Below are 23,222 nucleotides of genomic sequence, written 5' to 3'. Positions count from 1 at the left end.
AGTGGTTCTGGTGGGCCAGTGAGGACACGTGCTGCCTCCTGGACTCAGAGGACATGGAACCTTCTGGTGATGCCACGGGGAGGGGGAAAGGCAAGGGCAGGGAGCCTGATCTGACGTTGGTACCTGGAGGATGTTTGTGGATGGCGGGGGGTATCTCTGGAGCCTCTCGGCCACACTCGAAGTCGGGGAGGTGGGGCTTTAGGCTTCCAGCAGGTGGAGGCAGAGAATGGAGACGCAACTGAACGATGGAATGTTCTTTTTGGCCCCTTCATGCTCTCTTCTTTGCCATTCACTCATTCACTCATTCTTTTGTTCATCCCACCAACAATTATTTAGAAAATACCTTGAATCAGGCTCTGGAGCAGAGTTCTGGGGACACGGTGAGAACAGGACAGACGCATTCCCGCCAGCAGGTGCACCAACCACTAACTCTGTGAAGACAGAACCCAGAGGGTGATGAAAGACATCAGGAGGGCTCGGGAGTAACAGGGAAGGGTGGGAAGGGCCCCTCAGCCAGCAGTGGGGATAGCCTCGCCCAGGAGAGACGAGCGCTCACACCTAGACTGGGAAGTGGCCGAGCGTCGAGGGCCCGAGCAGAACAGCAGGGAGCGGTGGGTGTGAGGTCCCTGCAGTGGGCAAGGACCTGTGAAGTTCATGGCGTTTCGTGAGCCAAGTGAGCGAGGGGGAAGCCGGCAGGGGCTGAGACCAGGTCACGCAGGGTCCTGGGGGTCTCGTGAGAAGCCACAGAACGTGGGGAGCCACTGGAGGGTTTCCCGTGGGCAGTGACAGAGAGAGAGACAGAAAGAGGACACAAGCAGGAGATCACGTGGTGGATGGTTGCTGTGTGTGGAGGGCCGGGGCGGCAGTGGGAGCTCCTGCGGGGTCCAGGGGAGAGGGGACAGTAGCTTGAGAGGTGGCCATGGTGAGAACAGACACGGATGGACCAGATGTATGTTTCAGAGAGGAAGACAATGAGACATGGTAACATGGGGCGAGAGAGGGAGGGTTCAAGGACACCTCCTGGGTGTCTGGCTTCCACGCTGACTGGAGTTAGGGCCATCTTGGGTCTGGGGGAAGGTCGAGGCTTCACTGAGGGCCCTGGCGAGGTCCTGACGTCAGCAAAGAAGGGCAGGACGTCTGCTGGGTCACAGCTGCTGTGAGAAGGGTTGCCACGACACAGATGACCCCAGTCTTGGGAAGTCCGGCTGGGGAGGCCTGGGAAAGTGAGCGGTGGGGAGCCTGGGTGCCCGCTCCAGCCAGAGAGGCCTCGTGGGGCTCCTGGCGCAGCTGGGACGCAAGAGAGGCTTGGCTGCTCCAGACGCACGGGGTGTGGCCCAAACGCTGTGTTGTAAACAAGTGAGCCAATGGAATATTCTGGAGATTTCACATAAAAATTGTGGCCTCTTGGGGCGCTTGGGTGGCTCAGTGGGTTAAGCCTCTGCCTTCTGCTCTGGTCGTGATCTCAGGGTCCTGGGATCGAGGCCCCCATTGGGCTCTTTGCTTAGTGGGGAGCCTGCTTCCCGCCCCCCTCCTCTGCCTGCTGCTCTGCTTACAGAGCAGATCTCTCTGTGATCTCTTGTGATCGCTCTAAAATAAATAAATAAAATCTTTAAAACAAATTGTGGCCTCTGGCTTAAAAACCCTCGGAAGGCTTGGCAACCCTGGGCTCAAGCTTCAGGGCGACGCTGTCTGGGCCAGAGTGGCCCTGGGCCCCTGATGCTGAGCCTTGTATTGCCCCCCCCAACCCCCAGGGCTCTCCCCAGATGTTTGAGTTTATGAGCTTCACTCTCCTATTTGGGGAAAAGACGTCACCCATCTAGTAAATCCCCACCAGGTAGCCATTCAGAAAACCCCAGGCTTGGGGTGCTGGGGGGCTCAGTGAGTTAAGCCTCTGCCTTCAGCTCAGGTCATGATCCCAGGGTCCTGGGATCGAGCCCTGCATTGGGCTCTCTGCTCATCAGGGAGCCTGCTTCCTCCTCTCTCTCTCTCTCTCTCTCTCTGCCTACTTGTGATCTCTCTCTGTCAAATAACTAAATAAAATCTTAAAAAAAAAAAAAAGAAAGAAAAAGAAACTCATCTTCTAAAAAAAAAAAAAAAGAAAATCTCAGGCTTCCTATCTTTCAAGTACTGCTCCTGAATTTCAGCAAATCCAAGGGACTCCATCCAAATCACGCCCTCCAACCACTCTCACTGGGTGAATCAGGTCATTTCTTGCCTGGACACAGGAGCTCCCTGGACAGGGTTCCCTGCCCCCCACCCTGCAGCCCAGTCCCGGGTTCTCCAGACACCCCCACCCCCCTAACCTCCTACCCCTGTCCAGGACCACCTTTCAGAATCTTGGTCATAGCAAGTCAGCCCTCACTCAAGACCTTACAGGCCCCCTTCTCACCCAGAACCCTGTGCCTCGTGTGACCACCGCGCCAGCCTGGCCCCCCCACACTCACAGCCCAGCGTGCATGGGCTCAGGGCCTGGACTGGGGAGCTGTCTTCCCATAGATGCTCCGCTCCAGGCTGGCTTTCAAGCTTGATAAACATGTCAGGGAGCCAAGTGCCACAGCCATCAATGGGAGGGATGTGTCGCGTAATATTGGTTGAGAGTCGTGACCAGTGGAAGGCTGTAGAATTCCATGCTGGCATTGCTACAGCAAAGTTCTGAGGGCTGGGTCAGGGGCAGGCACGTGGCCGGGAGACAGTGACGTCAGTGGGGACCATGCGGGGGCTTCTAAGGACAAGTAAGGCCCCATTTCTCATACACAGGCATTTGATAATCATTTTTTAACAATTTTATTCATTTATTTGACACAGAGAGAGGGAGATCACAAGCAGGCAGAGGGTGTGGCGGGGGAAGCAGGCTCCCTGCTGAGCAGAGAGCCCAATGCTGGGCTCCATCCCAGGACCCTGAGATCATGACCCAAGCCAAAGGCAGAGGCTTAACCAACAGAGCCACCCAGGAGTCCCTGATTAGTTTCCCTATTTAAGTATATAACTTAATGGTTTTTGACATATGTACACACCAATGAAACCATCTTCATAATCGAGAAAATGAACGTATCCATCACCCCAAAGAGCCTCCATCACCACTTTGAAATCCTTTTTCCCTCCCCTCCTCTTGTCTTGAGCAACCACAGATCTGCTTTCTGTGCCACAGACTGGTTTGCATTTCTAGCATTTTCTATGCATATATTTTATATAAATTATAATCCAGCGCATAGATACACTAAAATCTGTTTATCTGCTCATCTGGTGATCGACATGAGGGTAGCTTCCAGCTTTTGGAAGCTGCAAATAGAGCTGCTGGGGTCATCCACGTGCAAGTCCTCATGGACACGGTTTTCCATTTCTTCTGGTAAATATTTAGAAGTGGAGCAGCTGGGTGATAGGGTTGGCATGTGGGTAACTTTCCAAGAAACTGCCACACTGTTTTCCAAAGTGGTTGTACCATTTTACATTCCCACAGCTGCCCCACAATCTCGCCAACGTTTGGTCTCTTAAACTTTTGCTCTTCTAGTGGATATGTGGTGGCATTTAAAAAAATTATTTACTTATTTGACAGAGAGAGAGGCAGGAAGAGAACAAAAGCAAGGGAAGCAGCAGGCGGAGGGAGAAGGAGAGACAGGCTTTCCCCTGAGCAAGGAGCCCGGTGCGGCACTCCATCCCAGGACCCTGGGATCATACCCAGAGCCAAAGGCAGACCCTTAACAACTGAGCCACCCAGGCACCCTAACATTTTTGTAGATTTATTAGGATTTTCTACAATTTTGTCAGCTGCAGATCAAAGATAGTTTTATGTCTTTCTTTATTGTCTCGATGCCTTTTATTTATTTTTTCTTTCCTTATTGCACTGATTAAAACCAATATTGAATAGAAGTGGTGAGAGTGGACATCTTAGCTTCAGTCCTGATTGTGACAGGAAAGCATTTAGTCTTTCACCATTAAGTATGATGTTACCTGTAGTTTTTTCATAGACATCCTTTGTCAGGTTGAGGAAATTCACTAATTTTCCTAATTTGCTGAATGTTGTTTATCAGAAACGAATGCTGAATTTTGTTAAATGCACTTTCTGTATCTATTGAGATGATCCCATGGTTTTTCCTCTATAATTTTTTAATAATTTAGTTTGTTAATCTTGATTTTTGAATTTTTTAAAAAAGATTTTTATTTATTTATTTGACAGAGAGAGATCACAAGTAGGCAGAGGCAGGCAGAGAGAGGTGGGAAGCAGGTTCCCTGCTGAACAGAGAGCCCAGTGCAGGGCTTGATCCCAGGACCCTGAGATCACAACCTGAGCCGAAGGCAGAGGCTTAAACCACTGAGCCACCCAGGTGCCCCTTGATTTTTGAATGTTAAAGCAACTTTGTATTCCTGGGTTAAACTCCACTTGGTCATGATGCATTGCCCTTCTTAGCATAATGTTGCATTTAATTTTCTAAATGTTTGTTAAGAATTTTTGTGCCATGTTTTAAAAGATACTGATTTATCATTTTCTTGTTATATCTTTTTCTGACTTTGGAATTAGGGTGATGCTGGCCTCAAAAAAATGAGCCAGAAGGTGTTCTCTCTTTTTCAATCTTCTGGAAGACTTTGAGGGTAATCGTTACTATCTTTTTGTTTAGTTGTTTGGCAGGATTCACCAGTGAAGTCATGTGGGCCTGGAATTTCCTCTATGGGAAGGTTTTAAACCACAACTTCAATTTCTTTCACAGAAATGGGGCCAATAATGTTATCTATTTTTCCTTAAGGAAGCTTTGCTAGTTCATATCCTTCAGGAAACTTGTTAATTTCATCTAAGTTGTCAAATTTGTTGGTAAAATGTTGCTCATAATATTTCCTTACCATTTTAATGTCTGTAGGATTGGTAGTGATGCTTCTTCTTTACTCCCAATATTGATAATGTGTTCCTTTGTGTTTTTTTTTTTCCCCTGAGCAATACATCTAGAGATTTATAAATTTTATGGACTTCTCAAAAAACCAGCCTCAGGTTTCATCGATGTTCTCGATCATTTTCTATTTTTCTGACTTCTGTTTATTATTTCCTTTTCTACTTACTTCAGTTTAAATTAGCTCTTCTTTTTCTAATTTCTAAAGGTGAAAGCTGAGATATTGGATTTGAGACTTTCTTCCTTTCTAATGTAATCACTTAATGAAATAAATTTCCCTTGAATCACTTCTCTAGTTTCATCCCACAAACTCTGATATGTCATTTTTTAAAAAAATTTTCATTCAATTCAAAATATTTTCTAATTACCTTTGTGATGGCTTCTTTTGGTCTCGGGGTTATTTAGAAGTGTGTTGTTTAGTATGAAGGAGTTTCCCCGATACCTCTTTGCTACTGATTTCCAATTTCTCTCCATGACGATCCAAGAACATACTTTATATGACTTGAATTTTTAAAAACCTTTATTACATGTGAAGCAAGGCTAGAGACCCACGGAAGCCTGTTGGTGGGGGGAGGTGTGGTCTTTATCATGAGCCCCCAGAGGGTGTTAAGCAGATAAGGGATTTTATTTGAATTGTGTTTGATTGGCCTGCCATGCATTGGATTTGATGGGGGGAAATGGGGGTGCATGCGATGGGAAGCCTGTGGCTTGAGGCTTCTGAGTTATCCAAGGAGAGTGGGCAGGTGTCTAGGGGGTCTGGCTCTTCAGGGAAGGTTGTAGGAGTAACTCTGTGACACAGATGTGGGTGTCAGGCCTGGGGGGGGGCGGGGCTGGAGGTGAAGGTGAGGAGCCTGGTGTGTGGGAAGGAGCTCTGGACTGGGCTCAGCCATGTGACTCCAAGCGTATCCCTCCACCTCTTTGAGCTTTACTTTTCTTACCTCAAAGTAGGTGGTCAGCCTCCATGATCCCCCAGTTCTATCAACAAGGGCTGCTACCAGCACAGGGAGGAGAGTTGTGTGAATTAGGCAAAGGTGACCCCTTGAGTTAGACACCAAGGGTGCCCCTGTGATGTAAGACCTCAAATGAAGACCCAGTGTGATGTGTTCCCTTGACATGTAAGGGAAACCAGGAGGGTCTCAAATGGCTGAACCCCACTCCTGCCCCACCTGCTCCTGTAGATATGGTCCCATAGCCAACAGCACTTCTCATCAGGCAACCAGGGGCCATTCCTGTTATTCCTGAGGAGGGGGCCTCAGTCCCCTGTCAATGGGTGGGATTCCTCAGATACACCAGTCACATCCTCCCTCAGGAACCAGCGGTCACTCTGCAGGCTTTGTAATGCCTCTCATGGCCCCCGGTAGTTCCTGCTATTCCCATGGGCTGCAAAGGCAGCAGGTTCTGCGTGTTGGACTGTGATCTGTGCTAAAATCTGTTAATCCTGTCACACACACACACACACACACACACACACCCAGTAAGTTCTGTGATTATTTCCATTTTACAGATGAGGACTCTGCAGATGGTGAGAGAGGGGCTGGGACTCCGGTCTGTCCAGATCTTTCCGTTTGTGTCCTAGGATCCCCTCTGGGAGCCCGGAGGTGAGAAATCTGCAGCTTCCTTCCAGTTCAGTGAAGCGAGTCTGGAGTTTTGAGTGAAGGTGTGAAGATGGGAGCCCGGCGGGGAGGGGGCAGAACCCAACTTATGAACCGGCCGGACTAGGCAGAGCTGAGGTTGGGTGGGGAGGTGGGGGACAGAAGTGAGTGGGAAAGCAGCCCTCGGCCTCAATGCTGCCTCTCAGCCCGGCCGCCCGACCCCGGCCACGCCAGGCCCTCGGGTTTCTCCAAATTGCCTCCTTCCTCCACTGGAGAAGAGGTAATTCCCTTCATGGGGATCTTCAGCCAAAGGGGCTCCATGCAGGCAGAATTTCTAGAACCAGGTACTCTCTGTAATGACCACCTCTTGCCGCTTGCCCTTGGCTGCTGCCGATTTCCTAGAATAATCAAAACACAGAGAGCGGCGTTGTGCGGTGAGGCGGCTGGAGGGCTTGGAGGCAGGAACTGGGGGATGGAGTCTATGAGCAGGTAAACTCCATGGGATTAGGGATGGATTTCCCGCCGTGGCCCCAAAGCACAAGATAGTGCCTGGAAACACAGTAGGTGCTCAAAAAAGTGAAAGAGTACGTTAAGTCCCATCTTCCCTGCTTCTGAGCTGAGCATCCTTGGGTAAGTTACGTGACCTCTCTGTGTCTTCATTTCCTTGGCCATGAAACTGACCCCAACAGCACTTTGTGGGGTTGTTGGGATTAAATGAGATGCTCTCCTGACACAGGAAGGGCCCCCTGAGAACCAGCTGTTGGTATTACTATTTTTTAAAAGGTTTTATTTATTTATTTATTTATTTGAGCGAGGAAGAAAGAACGAGGAGGAGTAGAGGGGAGAAGGATGAGCCGACACCCACTTGGGCGTGGAGAGCCCGATGCGGGGCTCACCAGGACCCTGAGATCATGACTGGAGCCCGAGTCAGGAGTGGGATGCTAAACCAGCCATTAGCATGACCTCGGTTCCCGCGCAGCGGCCTGTTGCCGCCCCACGACCACCTTCACCCAGGACACAGCAGCCTGGGGCCTGCGCTGTGGGCCCCGGCACTGTTCTCGGTGCTTTAATAGAATAACTTTAACTCAAAAAGTGGTCTTGGAGCTTGGGTGGACATTTTGTTCCGTTTTGTTTTAAACCCTTTTTACGAATGAGGAAGCGGAAGCATCGTGGTGATTCAGGCCACAAGATAAACTTGAGGAATGTTCCCTCGTTTCTGTTCTCTCAAAGGATGGCGTGAGGGTAGCAGAGTGTGTTCCAGAAACTGAGCTCTTGATCCCTCTGGGCCTGGGATTCCTTGAGGAAGACTGAACTAGGGCGGTCAGGGTCAGGTTCCAACCTCGTGGGTGATTGCGGTAAGGGAGGTCAGTGCGCGGCGGGGGGGGAGGGATTCAGTCCCAGAAGAGTCTGGCTGCAGAGCCTGGTTCGTAGCCTTTGAATTTCCCTGCCCAAGGGACGAGCGCTTTCTACCTGGGAGACCTTGATTTGTCCCTTCATCTCTCTGAGCCTCTAGTAAACAGGGTTGGAAATAGTCTCTTCCTGGCTGTGTTGTGGCAGTGATTACGTGGTTTCAGACGCAAACCTTGATGCTCACTGGGTCGCTGCCCCAAGGCACCGGGGATGCTGTCGGCTCTTGGAAAACTCAGGCGGCTGGTGTCATCTCCATGACCAGCCCAGCTCCAGCCTCTTTGTCTAGCACGTCTCCCGGATCCTTGGGCTCTCCCGTCCCGTCCCCCACTTCCGCAGCCCTGCCCAGCTACCTCCTGGAAGCCCAGCCCTACTCCCAGGGTGGCCAAGGATCACTCACTGGTTCTCCAGGTCCTGGATGGTATCAGGAAGTGGGAGTCCCCGGGTCTCCGGGAGGAAAAACAGGATGAGGCTGGACAAGATGGGGATGACACCGTAGGAGACGGGGGCCAGCAGGGGCACGGCCTGGTGAGTCATCCTGACTAGGGGGCCCATCACAGCTCCTAGACGACCTACCGACTGCAGGAAGCCGTCTGCTGTCATCCTGTGGGTGGAGAGGAGGGCCCAGACCTTCGTCACCGCTGCCACTTTCAAGAAGGAGGCTTTACTGGGTGGGTGGAGAGGAGGGGGAGGCATTTGGCTAGGCCAGGATGTGCCAGGGGAGGGAAAACGGGGTTGAAGGAGCTCTACTCCTCAGAGTCTCCTGACACTACCTCCTCCACGGAGCCCTCCTAGATTTTCCTACCCTCTGCTACTGAGAACATCCAATCACAGACTCTCAAGGACCCACTCCATTCTCCCTGGTCTGCTGTGCTGCTCCTGGATGCCCAGCCCCTCTCTGCCCTTCCCCTGCTGGCCTTTCCAGGATGCCCTTTTCTCGTGCACCCCGGGGTCTGGCCGCCCCTCCCGGGTGCAGTGCGCCGCTCAGCCTACCGCAGTGTAGTTGGGTAGAGCTCGGGCTTGTAGACACTGATGGAGGTTAAGCTTATGCCAAAGCATCCCTTTCCCAGCACAGCGAAGACCACGCGCACAGTCTGCAAATCTGGGCAGAGGAAGATGGGGATGGTGGGGTCTGCCTGCGGGGTCCCCAGTCAGCCCGGAGCGCCCCTGCCCCTGACTGTGCCCAGGTGCCCCACGGTGCTGACTTGGTGCCAGGCTGCCCAGGGTGGACAGGGATGTGGGTGCAGAATGACATCACAGTTCGGGGGCTGGAGGTGGGGGGGCAGGGCCAGAACCCAGCCCAGCCTGGGGTGGGCGATCCTGGGGCAGGCAAGGTTGGCTCTTGGAACTTCTCCCTTCAGTGTCCCTGGGGCAAGTCTCTCTGGGACCTGGGTGTGGTTCTTCTATGAAGGAGAGGGTCATGACAGGTCCTCCGCACTGCCCTTGGTCTGCTCGTGGGAACGCTGGTCCTGCTGCTGGCTTTCGCGGGGAGCCCCAGCTAGAAAGCCATCCTCGCCTTAGCTTTCTCTCCCACACATTGTAATGACGAGTCTCCTGAACTGTCACACACCTGTCGCGGCAAATTTTCCCCAAGCACTGCCTTGTATGGGAGGTGGTCCCTCAGCCTCCCTCCCCGTTTGGCTCTTGGCCCAGAACTTGGGATCCCCGCCCTTCGACCCGCCGCCCTGCTTTGAGCCATAAATGCAGACTGAGAGGGTTTTCGGGGCATTAGAGCTTCATTCAGAAAGAAAAGAGTAAGACGGCGGCCCAGGGGCCCTCGCCAGCAATCTGCACACCCCAGCTTCCCAGGCTTGGTGTTCCTGCCTCACTTCAAGCAACCTAGAGCGTCCAGCAGCTTCCTCAGCCCCTCCTCCCACCTTGGGACCAGCCTCGGGCTTGAAGTCTGATCCCAGCCCTGGACTGGTCACTGGCTGGCTGAGACAACTGAGGCTTCACCTCTCTGGACCTCGGTTGCCTTAGGGGGGTGGTGGGGGACCGATGGGGAGATTCGAAGCCTGAGGTGATGTGGCAGGTGTAGGCTTGGGCGCAGCTTGCACACAGGGCTGCAGGGGTGCTGGGCTAGGCGGCAGGAGAGGGGAAGGACCCCAGGAGGCCAGTACACCAGGCTCTCAGCCGCTCAGCCCCCTCAGGTCGCCCCCACCCTGCCTCACCTTGTGGGACGAAGATGTTGGCCAGGATGGAGAGGCCAGCCATGGCCTGGAAGCTGGCCAGTGTCATGCGATGACCCAGGGAGCTGAGCAGAAAAGTGGTGGTGGCCCGGCCCAGTAAGTCCACAGCTCCAAAGAGGACCTGGAGGAGGAAGATGTCACTCCCCAGGTTTTGCAGGTCGAGGACCAGCCCGTAGTAGGAGATCATTTGGGAGAAACTGCAGGGCAAAGCCAGAAATCAGATCCCTGCCACACGGAGGAGAGGGCACACACCTCAGGACACAGGCTGTCCTGAGCAGGTCACTACCGGACCCCAAAAAGCCTGTTGGATGTTGGACAGTCTCTCGAGAGTGGGACCGACCCAGGAGAGAAAGGGTAGGCTTCATTCATTCTGCCTTAGGCAGTCACCTCTCAGGCTCCTGGCCACCAGTCAGCCACCAGCAAGGCAGTCACCTCTCAGGCTCCTGGCCACCAGTCAGCCACCAGCCAGCGGGGACACATAACTCTCCAGGCTGATGAGGCTCTGTGGGTCAAGCCGAGCTCCAGGTCTGGCCCTAGCATTCTCTGGCTTTGCTTCCAGTCGCGGCCAGAACCATGACCTGGCCCAGCTCTAGTGGCCATGAACCTGGGCGAGTCTCTGCACTTCCCTGGACACCAGTTTCTTTATCCTGAAAGATGGGTTCATCATAGAATGAGGTGGGCTGTGTTGTCCCAAAAGAAAGGTACTTTCCCAGTCTCTGGGAATGCTACCTCTTAGGTGGGGAGATCATCCCATGACATAGGCCAGAGGGACGGCTCGAAAGGATCACCCCAGTTCCTTGAGCCCTCCATGGGCTTGTGGGGGGTGCTGCAGTGCCCGTACCCCTGGGACAGCTCCCCTGCCCCATCCGCTTGCTTCTCTCCTCAGCTCCCCTGCCCTGCCCTAGCCTCCCCATCCCATCCACAAGAAGGGATCCCAAGAACCCCCTGCAATGAACTTCCTGCTTACTGACCTGCACCCCAAGTCTGCTGGCAGGAGGGTGGGCGGGGTGGAGGGGTAGAGAGTGGACACGGGACAGACTGCCACCCCCCAGGCTCCCCAGTAGCCAAAGCTGAACCTAGAGTAGCGGGATTTCCGCAGTTTGGAGATTAAATCTGGGTCCAGTGATGGCCATGTTGTGAAATTATTTGCTACCACTTTTCAAATCAGTCCCCAGCCCGGCTTCACGGACACTCCCCTTGGGCCACACCCCGGAGTGTAGCACTCAGCCAGACAGCAAGATACCAGCTGTAGACTAAAGCTGCAGTCCCTGGCCTTTCTCGAAGTTTGGGGAAGCCCCGTGGGGGAGGGGCTCAGCTCCGGCTCAAAGCAGCCGACCCACCAAAGGGGTTAATGGTAGAAGCCCAGAAACCCACCAGGTTAGCAGCTTCCCAGCCTGTGATCTGAATAACAAAGGATGCAGAGGGGCTCCTGGGAGCGCTGAGGAAGCCTTGAAGGTTTTGAAAGAATGGCCCCCTCCACATTCCGGGCACCAAGCACTCCTTTTCATTTGTCAGAAAAAACATAAGCCAGGGCAAAAAAAATAAAAAGCATTTGATCCATTCTCTAAGGTGTAGCAAATATTTGCCATTGGAATCCATATGTGGTTAAATATAGCAGAAAATAAAACGTTTTCCTGATCTTTAGTTTCAAGATCCTGTCTCCATCAAACCTGACCCTCACTTGTCAGTATGGTCCCTGCAAGTCCCTTGAACTGAATTTGTTTTATTAGGAGCCTTCTCCTGCTCCCAGGTGCCTGTCAGGGTGCTAAGAAGGGGCCTGCTGGGGAGTCCGTGCTCAATGTGGGACCTGGGGGGGCTGTAGTGGGCAAGGAGGGGGCTCAGCCGAGGTTCAAATGACTGTTCTGTCATCTTGGGCAAGTTACCTGCCCGGCTGGGCCCTGCTGTCCCGGGGTGGGGGGTGTAGACGAGCTTGGGTTCCCCAAGCTCTAGGGACATAGGCTCACCTCCAGCCTGGGCTTCACCGTGCCCCTGTCCCTGCCCTTCAACTGGTTTCCCAAAGGAGCCCCCATAGCCCCTCCCCAGTGCTGGCTGGGACTCCTGCCTCCTGGGGGAGCTGCCTCTCTGGAACAGAAAGGTGTTTCTCGAGGAGGCCGTGCAGGAGCTGTCCCCCATCCCCACCCTGGAAATGACCGAGGCCGTTTTTTAAGCGATGAACTTGAGCAATTGAAGCCCCAGGAAAGCAGAAGGGCCAACAGCAAGACCACCAGGATGAAAGCAAACAGATCCATTGGGACCCACCTCAAAACAGCCACTCGCTGACCCGTTGGCTGCTTGCAACTGGGCACTGTTAGCAAGAAAGGAACATTCCACTCGTTCCCTACCTCTTCCCCTCCCCCATAACTACAGTCCCGTACCGCCCCCCCAACCCCGCCACCCCCACCACTGCCTCCTGGCACTCAGTGTCTCCTCTGCTGTCCTGCCTGCCGCTCCCTTGCAGCAAATTCAATAAACTTCTGTGTCTTTCGTTCTGCCTTGGGTGACCACTTACATGGCCCTGGCCACCGGCCTCCACTGACCATCAGGTGGCCCCACGGATGCCGCCAGCCTCCCCGCTCAGCCCTGGCCCTGGGAGGGATGACCAGGGCGCGTACCTCACCAGGAACATACTGCAGCTTCTCCAGCGGAGCGTGGGCACGAGAAACAGGTCCAGCACTGACCTGCGGGCCTTCACAGAAGCCACCTCCTCCTCCATGCTGGCCGTGAGCACCTGCGGTGAGAACAGGACACAGTGGGGGGCGGGAGGCATTGGCCCTGCCCTGCCCCCAGGCCAGGGAAGGCGCCCAGGTGGGTAGAGTGATGGGAGGAGCCTGGAAACTGGAAAGTGGGGGGGGCGATGACACGGAAACAGAAAGATCTTTCTCTGTGGGAGATCTTCTGCATTTGGCTCAGGTCATGATCCCAGGGTCCTGGGATCGAGCCCCATATCAGGCTCTCTGCTCAGCGGGGAGCCTGCTTCCTCCTCTTTCTGCCTGCCTCTCAGCCTACTCGTGAAGTCTGCCTCTCAAGTAAATTAAAAAAAGAAAGAAAGAAAGATCTCTCTCTGGCCCCCCACTGCAGCTGGCCTCCCACCCCTGCACACAGGGACCCCCTACTCTGAGCCAGGGAGTCAGTCTTGTGTCCCAGCTCTGACTCTCTTAGCTGCGGGCTACGTGCTACTCTCGGCAGTTCCTAGGCAAACCCGACCACCCGCCTTGCCCCTCATGGCTGGCACCAGGGTCTGCCTCGTACCCCAGCCACACGGGCTCCTCACTGTACACAAGTGCCCATTCAGATTCTTCCTGCACCTCTGGGCCCCACCCTGTGTTCAGCTCACTCTTGGTCAGCTCACCTCCTCCTGGAAGCCTTCCCTGATCCTCCCAACCCCAGGCTGAGTTTTCTTGTTTCTACTGCACATCCTCCCACACCGGCTTCTTGAAAGAATCGCCACCCAAGCAGCACATCCAGTTTCCCCCCAAAACACCGAGAAGCCCCGTGAGGTCACCATGCAATGCACGTGGTTGAAAGCCCCTGACCAGCCAGCTGGGGGAGGAGTGTCACTTCTGTCGCTGGAGTGGGCAGTGTTGAAGTTGCGGCGATAAGGCATCTGTGGCTGTTGTCTCCCTGCTATGTCCCACATGTCACAAACAGGGGCTCTCACCTCGACGGTCAGTGACTTGGTGGCTTCCTTGTGGCCGTTTATCCTGGCCACTTTTCTGAGCTCCTGGAGTGCTTGTTCTGGTTTGCCCGTGATAATCAGCCAGCGGGCAGACTCCGGCAGCCACCTGGTAAAGACCCAGATGCTTACCTGGGCCCCTGCACTCTTCCAGGTTCCTGGGCCCTCCTCGCCAGGTTGGGAGGGGGATGCGGGCAGCCGCTCCCCCAGCAGCAGCGGGAGAGGGATGGCAGCCAGCTGCTGTCCCCTCGGCACTGCTGGTGCCAGGGCAGGAGACTGGCAGGCCCCCACGGCTCCAGAGAAAAGCTGGGTCCCCATGCCCGGCCGCCCTCTTTCCCCTGTGCCACCCCGTCTGGCTTCCCAACAGTCAGGGACTCACGTGTGGCCAGTGCACGGGCTGCCTGGGTCTATGGCGATGCGGAGACCGTTTCTGTGACAGTGCACAGTGTACTACATCCCCAGCCAGAACTGAGTGGTTCTATAAAAGTAGCCTGCTTCTTCCCAGCCTCAGGGAAACGGCAGGGAGAGTCATCTCCTGGGTGAAAAGGTCTGGCGTTTACCCAGCCTGAGGGGCTCAGCCCTGTTTGCAGGGAAGTGCAGTGGTTCAAAGAGCCAGCCTGCCTGGGTTCAAATCCTGCCTCTGGTGCTTACCAGCTGTGTGGCCTGGGGCAAGTCACTGAACCTCTCTGGGCCTCCGTCCCTCACCTGAAAATGGCGGTCATTGTATCACCTTCCTCGTTAGAAGAAGTGAACACACATCTGGTATGACCAACAGCATCTGGAATGCACCCCACACAGGTGACCAGAAGGGCCGATTAAGTGTGTTTATGGGATGTCCTCCACCTTGCTCACTGATTCTGTTGCTGTGCCAAAACTCTGCGTAGTCAGTGGCTTTTGATCTGTTTTCTTTGCTGATGTGTCCCCATGACCTAAAACTGCGTCTGGCACGGGGCAGTAAATGCTGGAGAAGGAATGAGTGAGTCCTTGCTACTCTCCGTACCGCACAGCAGACTTTCGGGGTGCAGGTGTACTCAGCCCCGGTGCACAGACACGACAGAACGGTTGAGGTCATGAGTTTGTGACTGTTTCCCTCTCCCTCACCCAAGCACGTGTTTCCAGATCTCAGGGCATGTTACGGCAAATAACCGTAGTAATTGTATCTTTCCATATCCAACGCCAGTCCGCACTGACCCAGGTACCTGCAGGCGGTCGGTCGGGCCAGTGATGCGAAGGAAGGGGTCCGGCCGGCGGGGGCAGCTGGGGCTGAGAAAGGGAAGACCTGGGGGCCGGCTGGCCAGATGGGAGCCTCATACCTTGGGCTAAAATGCCCACCCCGGAACTCTGAACCCCAAGATGTTTCTCCTGAGCAGGGGCTCCGCATACATCCTTGCCCTCCGTGGCTCTCAGCCCCTTGGATCCACGCCCGGTCAGGGCGGTGGGGTTGAGGGGCACCCTGGCCCTCCCAGTCTCCCTCCTAGTGAGTGATGTCCTCCCCAAGGGCAAAGGTCTCACACTGTACCAACCAGGAGATCAGGAAGATGGCAAAGAAGGGCATCGATACGGCTGTCTGGAGAGCCCGCCAGTCCCGCAGGGTGAAGGCCAAGGCCCCCAGGGCCATCTGGCCCAGGCTATAGGAGCACCCCAGCACTGTTACGGTGACGGCCCTCCTGCGGGTTGTGGTCCACTCCACCACTGAAACGTGATGCAGACAGGCAGGTAAGGCCCACTTGGTGGCCTGTCCCCTCCCCCTCCCCCATCATGGCACGTATTGCTGAGGGAGGGACTCACTGAGCGTCGCCGGGATCATGATGATGCCGGCTGCTCCAAAAGCGCTCAGGAACCGGAGGCCACAGTAGATGAGGAAATTGGAAGCGAAGATGGTGCCAGTGTTGGCCAAAGCCACCTGCAGGCAGCACCAGCTCAGCACCGGCTTCCGCCCGAACCTGGATTGGGACACAAGCACCGTGGGGGCCTGGAGAGGGGTGCTGGGGACTTGGGCCTGGGGGCAGCTGCTTCAAGGGAAAGGAGGGTTTGAGAGGGTGGGGCACCTGTTGGGGCCCCTCGTGCAGACAGCACCTGCTCCCCACTGCGGATCTCCCCAGAGCAGGCTCCGAGTCTGCCTGTTATAAAAATGGCAAATGCTTGGATTTCAGGGCCAACATCACCTCAGGGTGAAGTATGGGCTCTGGGTACCCGGGTGGCTCAGTCGCTTAAGTGTCTGCCTTCAGCTCAGGTCATGATCTCAGCGTCCTGGGATCGAGCCCCGCATCGGGCTCCCTGCTCCGTGGGAGTCTCCTTCTCCCTCTCCCTCTCTCCCTGGCTTGTGCTCTCTCTCTGACTCACTCACTCTCTCTCTCAAATAAATAAATAATTTTTTAAAAAATTTATTTATTTGACAGATCACAAGTAGGCAGAGAGGCAGGCAGAGAGAGAGAGGCGGAAGCAGGCTCCCCACTGAGCAGAGAGCCCGATGCAGGGCTCGATCCTAGGACCCCGGGATCATGACCTGAGCTGAAGGCAGAGGCTTTAACCCACTGAGCCACTCAGGTGCCCCAAATCTTTTTTTTTTTAAGATTTTATTTTCTTATTTATTTGACAGAGAGAGGGAGATCACAAGTAGGCAGAGAAGCAGGCAGAGAGAGAGAGGGGGAAGCAGGCTCCCTGCTGAGCAGAGAGCCCAATGTAGGGCTCAATCCCAGGACCTGGAGATCATGACTTGAGCTGAAGGCAGGGGAGTAACCCACTGAGCCGCTCAGGCACCCCTCAAATAAATAAATAAAATCTTAAAAAAAAAAAAAAAAGAACGGGCTTTGATTGAATCACTGTTTTGTATACCTGAGACTCATAGTACAATGCATGTTAGCCAAATGGAATTTAAATAAAAACCAAACAAAGATGGGCTTTACGCTTCAGAAGCCTGGGTTTTGAGCCCAACTATGTCCTGCCTGGGTGACCTTGGGCACAGGACTCAATGTCTCCAAGCCACAGTTCCCCCGTCTGTGCAATGGGGGTGTGTGTGATGACGGCCTTACAGAGCCGTGAAAACCATGATGCCGAGCAAGGAGGCGGCGCGCCCGGGGGTGGAGCGCACGTGGCCTTGGGCAAGCTGGCCAGCACGCGGACCAGAGCTCCTGTGAGACCACCCGTGTCGGGCCCTCGGACATCTACCAGCACACCCACCGTGCTGCTCCAGCCCCAAGGCTGGCTTAGCCCGAACCATGGCCTGCACTTGGCCAAAGCATGTGTCGATCCAATGGGAGAGATTCGGGCGATGGTTGGCCTGCCTGTCTGAGCACTGCCCAGGAACAAGGACATGTGGCCCAGACCCAGGGCGAGGGCTGGATGCCGACACCGGGCCCCGACGCCAGGCTCCCTGGGTAGGCTGCAGACTGATGGTGATTTGGCTTCCAGCATGGACAGCCCCAGGGGAAGGAGCCAGAGCCGCATGGCAGCTGTCCTCTGAAAGTGCCACCTGGACCACGTCCTTCCCTGCTGCTCGGGCCCCCCACCATGCTCAGGATTAAATAAGGCCCACCGATGATGATGATGGTAGCAGAGCCTCAACAGGAGGAGCCCACACCACACCCTGCCCAGCCCGAGGTCTGTCTGTGATTGATGTCCTTCATGTGATTAACCCACAACAGACCCGCGGACAGAGCCAGGTCCCCAGAACAGGAAGAGGAGACATGGGAAGCAGCACACCCGCCTTCTAGGGAACCAGGGAAAGAAAGGTGGGGAGGGAACCCAGGGGCCAGACCCAGAGCCCACAGGGTGTGGCAAAGGCGGGAAGCTGTTCCTGTGTTCACTGAATAAGGATTGGGTGCCTGCCACGTGCTGGACGCTGGGGACCTGGGGATGCCGTGCCCCTGCCTTCTGGGAGCTATGTCCCCGGGGGATGCCCCCCGATTGACCAGTGAGTGAGCGAGCAAGTGAGCATTGTTAGAGTAGGTGCAGTGAGTAAGGACAGAAAGCATGACCAGGGGACCCATGGTGCCGGAGGACAGGGCGGGGGTCCTGAGGCCCCCGGTGGGGCCTCCTGCCTGTGGTGGAAAGAGGCTGCCTAGGGCTGAGGTCTGCGTGCCGGGCACAAAGAAACCAGGGGGACAACCTTCAGAATGAGGCTCAGCCACCAGCCACTGACCATGGGCCCCCTCCAAGCTCTGCAGCCAGGATGTCCAGGGAGCCCCAGTAAGGGCCTGCATGGGTGTGGGGGAGAAGCCAAGGGCCAAGCAGAGGTGGAGGGGGTGGGGGGCAGGAACTGTCCTCAGTGAGGTGGCCCTGGAGGACCTCAGGCTGGCATCAACCAGATCCACATAGAGGATTTCGCAAAGTCACTCCGAATGGAGGAAAGACACCCTCAAGGGGGTCAGGGCCTGCCCCAGGCCAGAGAGGCAGGTGGCTTGGGCAAGGGGAAGGTATGGAGAAGAGGGGCCTGGGGCTGGATCTGCAGGGGAGGGCAGGAGACCAGGGCTGGCTCCCATGCTTAGGGGTGTGCCATGGGCGGGGGTGGAGGGGTGGGGGGAGGGGCCGGTTTCCCAGATGGAGTCCGGTGCCGAGGGGTTGGGCTGGCGGTGGGGGTCACGAGGCCAGCGTTGGCCCCAGCAAATGTGAGGCAAATACTCCTCCACCTGGAACCTCAAGTCGGGGTGGTGGTGGGGGCAGTGGCCAAGAGAAGGGGCGGGGCTAGGTCCTGGGGGTACCACCTCACAAGGGGGAGGAGCCAGAGGAGGAGGAGGAGGATTTCTAGTTCACAGCGGGCCAAGTACTTGGAGTTAGAAGAAAGAAGGGCCGGGGCACCTGGGTGGCTCTGTAGGTCAGGGGTCTGCCTTCAGCTCAGGTCATGATCCCGGGTCCTGAGATTGAGTCCCGCATCCAGCTCCCCGCTCAGCGTAGGCGCCCTGGAGCCTGCTTCTCCCTCTCTCTCTGCCCTTCACCCCACAGCCCCCACTCAAGCTCACGCACATGTGCACGCTCGCTCTCTCGCTCTCTCTCTCTGAAATAAATAAATAAAACCTTTAGAAGAAGAAGGAGGAGGAGGAAGAGGGGGCTGTGCAGCGCCCGGCACAGAATGGGTGCCGAGGAAGGTTGGTGTCTCCAAAGGAGAGAGCGTGGTGTTTGAGGGGATCACGCACAATGTAGCTTAATCTGGCATGGGATTCTTGGCCGTCGCTGCTCCCTGGGGACCTGGGACTCTTGTCTAGACCCGGAGAGCCCCATCTCTCAAGGAATGTGGATGTTCATGGTCCATTTCTGTACTTCTGTCCCCGTGGAGCTCATTCTGTCAAGGAGAAGCCGGCGGGGAGTGAAGGTACTCACCGGTCAGAGAGGAAGCCCCAAGAGATGGACCCCAGCAGGACCCCAGCCATGTAGATGGACTGGCCCATGGGCTTCAGGCCCTGGTTGTCACATACTAGGTCCCACTGGAAGAGAAGGAGGGCACAGCAGCTGGGCTCAGGGGACACAGAACAGTGGGGCCTGGGCGGCAGAGGGAGACCCAGGTTGGGAGTTCCCAGCCAGGAGCACCTGGTCAGCCTAGGTCCTGGGGGTGGTGTCCCTCGGGCCAGGCGTTAGAGACGGGACTGGGTGTGCTGGGGTTGGGGGGCTCCGCTCTCTCCTCCCAGCCAGCTGCATGGCACGCATGTGACTCGGCTGCTCTGGGTGCGCGGGGGGTGGGCACTGGAGCGCGGTGGCTGAACCACAGGCTGCGGTTCTAACCCTGCGGCTGGCTGGGGGAGCCCGGGGTTTTCTGCACCTGCTGAGCCCGGTTTCTCATGCAGAAGGGGGGCGGTGCAGCTGCTTCCCTCGCAGGGCCGCGGGGATGAGCAGAGAGGGCTAAGTACGTAATTTCTGAGTGCTCCTGCCGGGGTCCGCACATCCATGGCCCCAACACGCCCCACTACGCAGTCCTCCACCAAAACCTGACGGCTTCGCTCTGTTTCGGCTTCTCTAGCCAGGGCCACTGAAGCAGGAGCCCCCTGTCCCCACGGGGCAAAGTGATCACTGGAAAATGCCAAGCAGATCCTTGCATTGTGGCCTGGCCCCTAACTCCTTGTGCCCAGACACAATGGGCCTCCTTCTGCACCCCACACCTGGACTCTTGTCCCCACTGGGCTCTCTCTGCACTGTCCTTGTCTCATCCAAGTCTCCCCTCCAGAGAGGCCTTCCCCACTTGCCTCTCAGCCCTGCTCCCCAGACGTGCTTTCCTCCTGGGTAGCCGCAGGACAGGCCGTGATGGAGACCCAGCTTCCGGCCCCTGATGGTCTGTCTGGGCTGAGGCGGCTGCTGGAGCGTGTGAGCTGTGTGTCCTGGCCAACTTATCTCCCTCACTCTGCTTCTCTTTGTTCCTTCCCAGACGCACACAAGGCCCCCTGCTCGTGAGCTCGGAGTGAGACTAGGGGGAAAAGCCTCTAGAACAGTGCCTGTCACTGTCCCTTTCCTGCAGGGCTAAATGGTGACCAATTCTAAAATTCCTCAAAGTCTTCCTGCTTATCCTGGAACTCGGGCCTCGGATCAGGGTCCGGGCCAGCATGTGTTGAGCAAGTCGCCTCTAATTCCGTACCACTGCTGGGAACTTCCAGGCATGGGTGGGCGGCCATCCCTGGGAAGCCGGGTCAGAGAGCCATGGGGTCGGCATGGGGGAGGCCCTTACTTCCGACACGATGGTGGAGGTGAAGGTGCTGCGGTCGTAGACCCAGCCGTCCACGCACGGCTCCGTGGCAGCCTCGCTCCGGTTGGTGGCCGTGGCGTTGGGGTCCAGGAGCTGCCACTGTGGTTGGCGGAAGCGGCGACACTGGTGTGGCTCACGGTTGAGGCCCGGTGGGATGGAGACGGTCAGGAGGTCCTTAGAGCTGAGGTTTGCGGGGGCCTCGGAGCTATTGTCCAGCATGCGGACCCAGCAGCGGTGGCCTGGGACGGCGGCCAGGAAGTTCTCTATGAGCATTTGCGAGGGCACCAAGATGGAGGGAAGGAGGACAGTGAGAACTTGCAGGGCCTGGAAGAGGCCCACTCCCCCTGCTCGCTCCAGGAGCTCGGCGAAGGCCATGGGCAGAGCCGCAGGTGGCCAGGGCAGCTGTCCCAGAGGTCAGGGAGCCCGCGACTATCCGAACCTCTAGCAGCTGCCGGGACCCTTGCAATCGGGCCTTCTGCCCTCGCTAGCCTGCAGCTGGTTGGGAGAGCCGGCTCGCAACCGGTTAGTCAAGTCAGTCCTGAGATGCCCCAGATGCTTTGAAGAAAGAAACTCCCCCTTACCCTGTTTCAGGGAATGACGCTTGGGTGCCCCACCCCTCTGGAGAGGGGACATCAGGGACAAAGCTCACTGTCCCCAGGCTGCCTGGGGCCTCCAAGGCGCTCTGGTTCACCAGTACCAAGAGTGAAAGATCAAGCAGGTGTGGAAAAAGAAAAAAAAAAGGATGCACTGAGCTGTGATGTTACTGAGCTCCAGTCATGGAGGAAGTGGCACCCGGCAGTGACCTTGGTTAAAGTTCAATCTCACCGTGAGCTCCTAGGCAGGAAAGTCAGGTGCAGCTCCTGAGGGAGGCTTTGGCAGCTCTCTGCTGGGGGCCTGCTCACATTCCTAAACGAAATTTTCAGGTCCCTCTCCTGTGGCTCTTTAAATCAGGAAACAGTTGGTTTGAGTTTCAGCCGCGCTGGACGAAGATTCAGGCCATTTGGCTACAGCACAGAGAGGGGGGACTGGGCAGGGTCCTCTGTAGCTACCCCCACCCCCGCAGGCTGCAGGGAAGCAGGTGGGATCCCAGCACCAGGAGGACCCAGGCCTGGGCTCATTCTCTCCTTACTGCGCGCCTCGGGCCAGGCAGCCCGGGAGACCAGCTTGCAGACTCACTATTTTGGGAAGCTTCTATTTCCAGGTTCCAGGTTGCGTTTATTAGACTGGAAGCTCCCCCAGGTAGAAAGCAGGGCTGTGATCCCTTGACATCCATTTGAAGCCCCTCTTGGGCCTGGAGCTGAGCAGGTGTGCAGACCAGGAAAGTGAGTGGAGCCATACCTCCCTGACCCAGGGTCTAACTCTAGCCCAGCCTGGCTTGAGGAGGGGTGAAGGCAGCCCCGTCACCCTGCACCCTGGGTGAAGCCAGCCACCTAGACTGAGCCTCTTAGTAGCAGCTGCTCCTGGCACTGGGGGCTTGCTGTGTCCAGCTCTGTGCTGCCCGTGCAGTCCGGACCCTCTCCTTCTCTCCTCATAGCAGCCCTCGAGCCCTTGGTGCGAATTCCTCCAGACACGGAAACTGAGGCTCAGAGAAGGCAGGCAGCTTGCCCCAGGTAACACAGCAGCGTGGGGATTAGAACAAGACACCAAAGCCAGAGCTCTCTCTCTGAGGCCCCTGGCTGGCTGCCATGTGGCCTCTGGCCTGTCATGGACCAGATCCCAGCAAAAGGCTGGAGTTCAGGATTGCCATCAGACTTAGGGCCAGCCAAGGAGCCGGCAGTCATCTCCCAGGCTAGGAGAAGAGTGGGCTGAGTCAGTTCTGGAGAGAAGTCTGATGAGTGCTGGAAGTGTGGGTGAGGTACGGGTAGGCATCTGGACCCTGAACTTCCCAGAGGCTTGGAGAATCCGGCCACTGTGACACCCAGCCAGGGGGCCGAGGAGCGAGGGGTGGGGTCTGGGCCTGGATTTCAAAGCTGTCTCTGTGGGCAAGAATTCATTATGAATTTCATTTTATTTCTTAAGATTTTATTTATTTACTTAATTTGTTTATGGTTTTATTTTATTTAAGATTTTCTTTAGTTTTAAGGTTATATTATTTTATTGATTTCTACTTATTTGTTTATGAGAGAGAGAAAAAAGCAGACTCCCTGCTGGGTGGGGAGCCCAACATGGGACTCGATCCCAGGACCCTGAGATCATGACTCGAGCCAAAGGCAGACGCTTAACCCACTGAGCCACCCAGGCGCCTCTCCTTATGAATTTTAAAATAGCGAGTAGAGAGAGGTGGAGAGAGAACCAACCCAAATTAGAGCAGGAGGCCATGAGCGAGGGGCCGATTGGGCACAGCCCTAGTCCAGAAGCCCGAAGGCTGAATCTCACATGGAAAGAACTGGGCTTTATGCCATGTTTTTGCAAATAGCATCTTCACAAGGGAAGGCCTGGCCCCTGGGGGGCAGTGACTTTGAGGCCTCCCATCTCCGGCCCCTGATTTCTGGCTCATGCCAGGAGGTGTTCCCATGTTGGTGGCAGCCTGGCTCAAACCTGAGCAGGGGTCAGAAACCACAGGAGTGCTGGCATTCTAAATGCCATTCCCCAGGTCCTGCCACAAAGGGAGGCCCCAGAATTTGCATTTAAAAATAAGCCCCCAGGTGATTCTGGTGGCTGGGACCCACCCTGGCCTCACTTGGAAAATTGGAATTCTTGTCTATATCTCCTTCTTCCATATGCGTAAAAATGTTCCCTTCTCCCCTGCCCTTTGCTTGTCATGGACGCCCCTAGGCTTTGCTTACAGCAGAAGGTCAAACCTCCCAGATTTGCCAG

The 23,222-nt window shown here is 55.7% G+C and overlaps 1 protein-coding gene across 4 annotated transcripts; it reads right to left on the bottom strand.

Moving 5' to 3' along the window:
- Positions 1–5,754: 5,754 nt before the first annotated feature.
- On the bottom strand, positions 5,755–21,107 carry SLC22A11 (solute carrier family 22 member 11). 4 transcript variants are annotated; one of them, XM_032360054.1, is made up of 11 exons: positions 20,987–21,107; positions 20,388–20,668; positions 19,055–19,158; positions 15,527–15,681; positions 15,262–15,430; positions 13,724–13,847; positions 12,678–12,793; positions 10,048–10,262; positions 8,870–8,978; positions 8,277–8,480; positions 5,755–6,867 (listed from the first exon to the last, which is right to left on the bottom strand). In XM_032360054.1, the coding sequence occupies exons 1-11, from the start codon at positions 21,036–21,038 to the stop codon at positions 6,804–6,806; spliced, it is 1,593 nt and encodes a 530-aa protein (XP_032215945.1). In that variant the 5' UTR covers positions 21,039–21,107; the 3' UTR covers positions 5,755–6,803. The 4 variants fall into 4 exon arrangements, with proteins under 4 accessions (XP_032215945.1, XP_032215946.1, XP_032215944.1 ...); XM_032360055.1 differs by having other exon boundaries at positions 21,055–21,080; XM_032360053.1 differs by lacking the exon at positions 20,987–21,107 and adding an exon at positions 12,325–12,370 and having other exon boundaries at positions 10,048–10,186; positions 20,388–20,965.
- Between the last annotated feature and the right edge of the window lie 2,115 nt (positions 21,108–23,222).

This window comes from Mustela erminea, chromosome 9 (genome assembly GCF_009829155.1).
Source record: "Mustela erminea isolate mMusErm1 chromosome 9, mMusErm1.Pri, whole genome shotgun sequence".
NCBI lineage: Eukaryota > Metazoa > Chordata > Mammalia > Carnivora > Mustelidae > Mustela > Mustela erminea.
The sequence above is the reverse complement of the archived record's forward strand: the minus strand, read 5'-3'. Positions and strand labels throughout refer to the sequence as shown.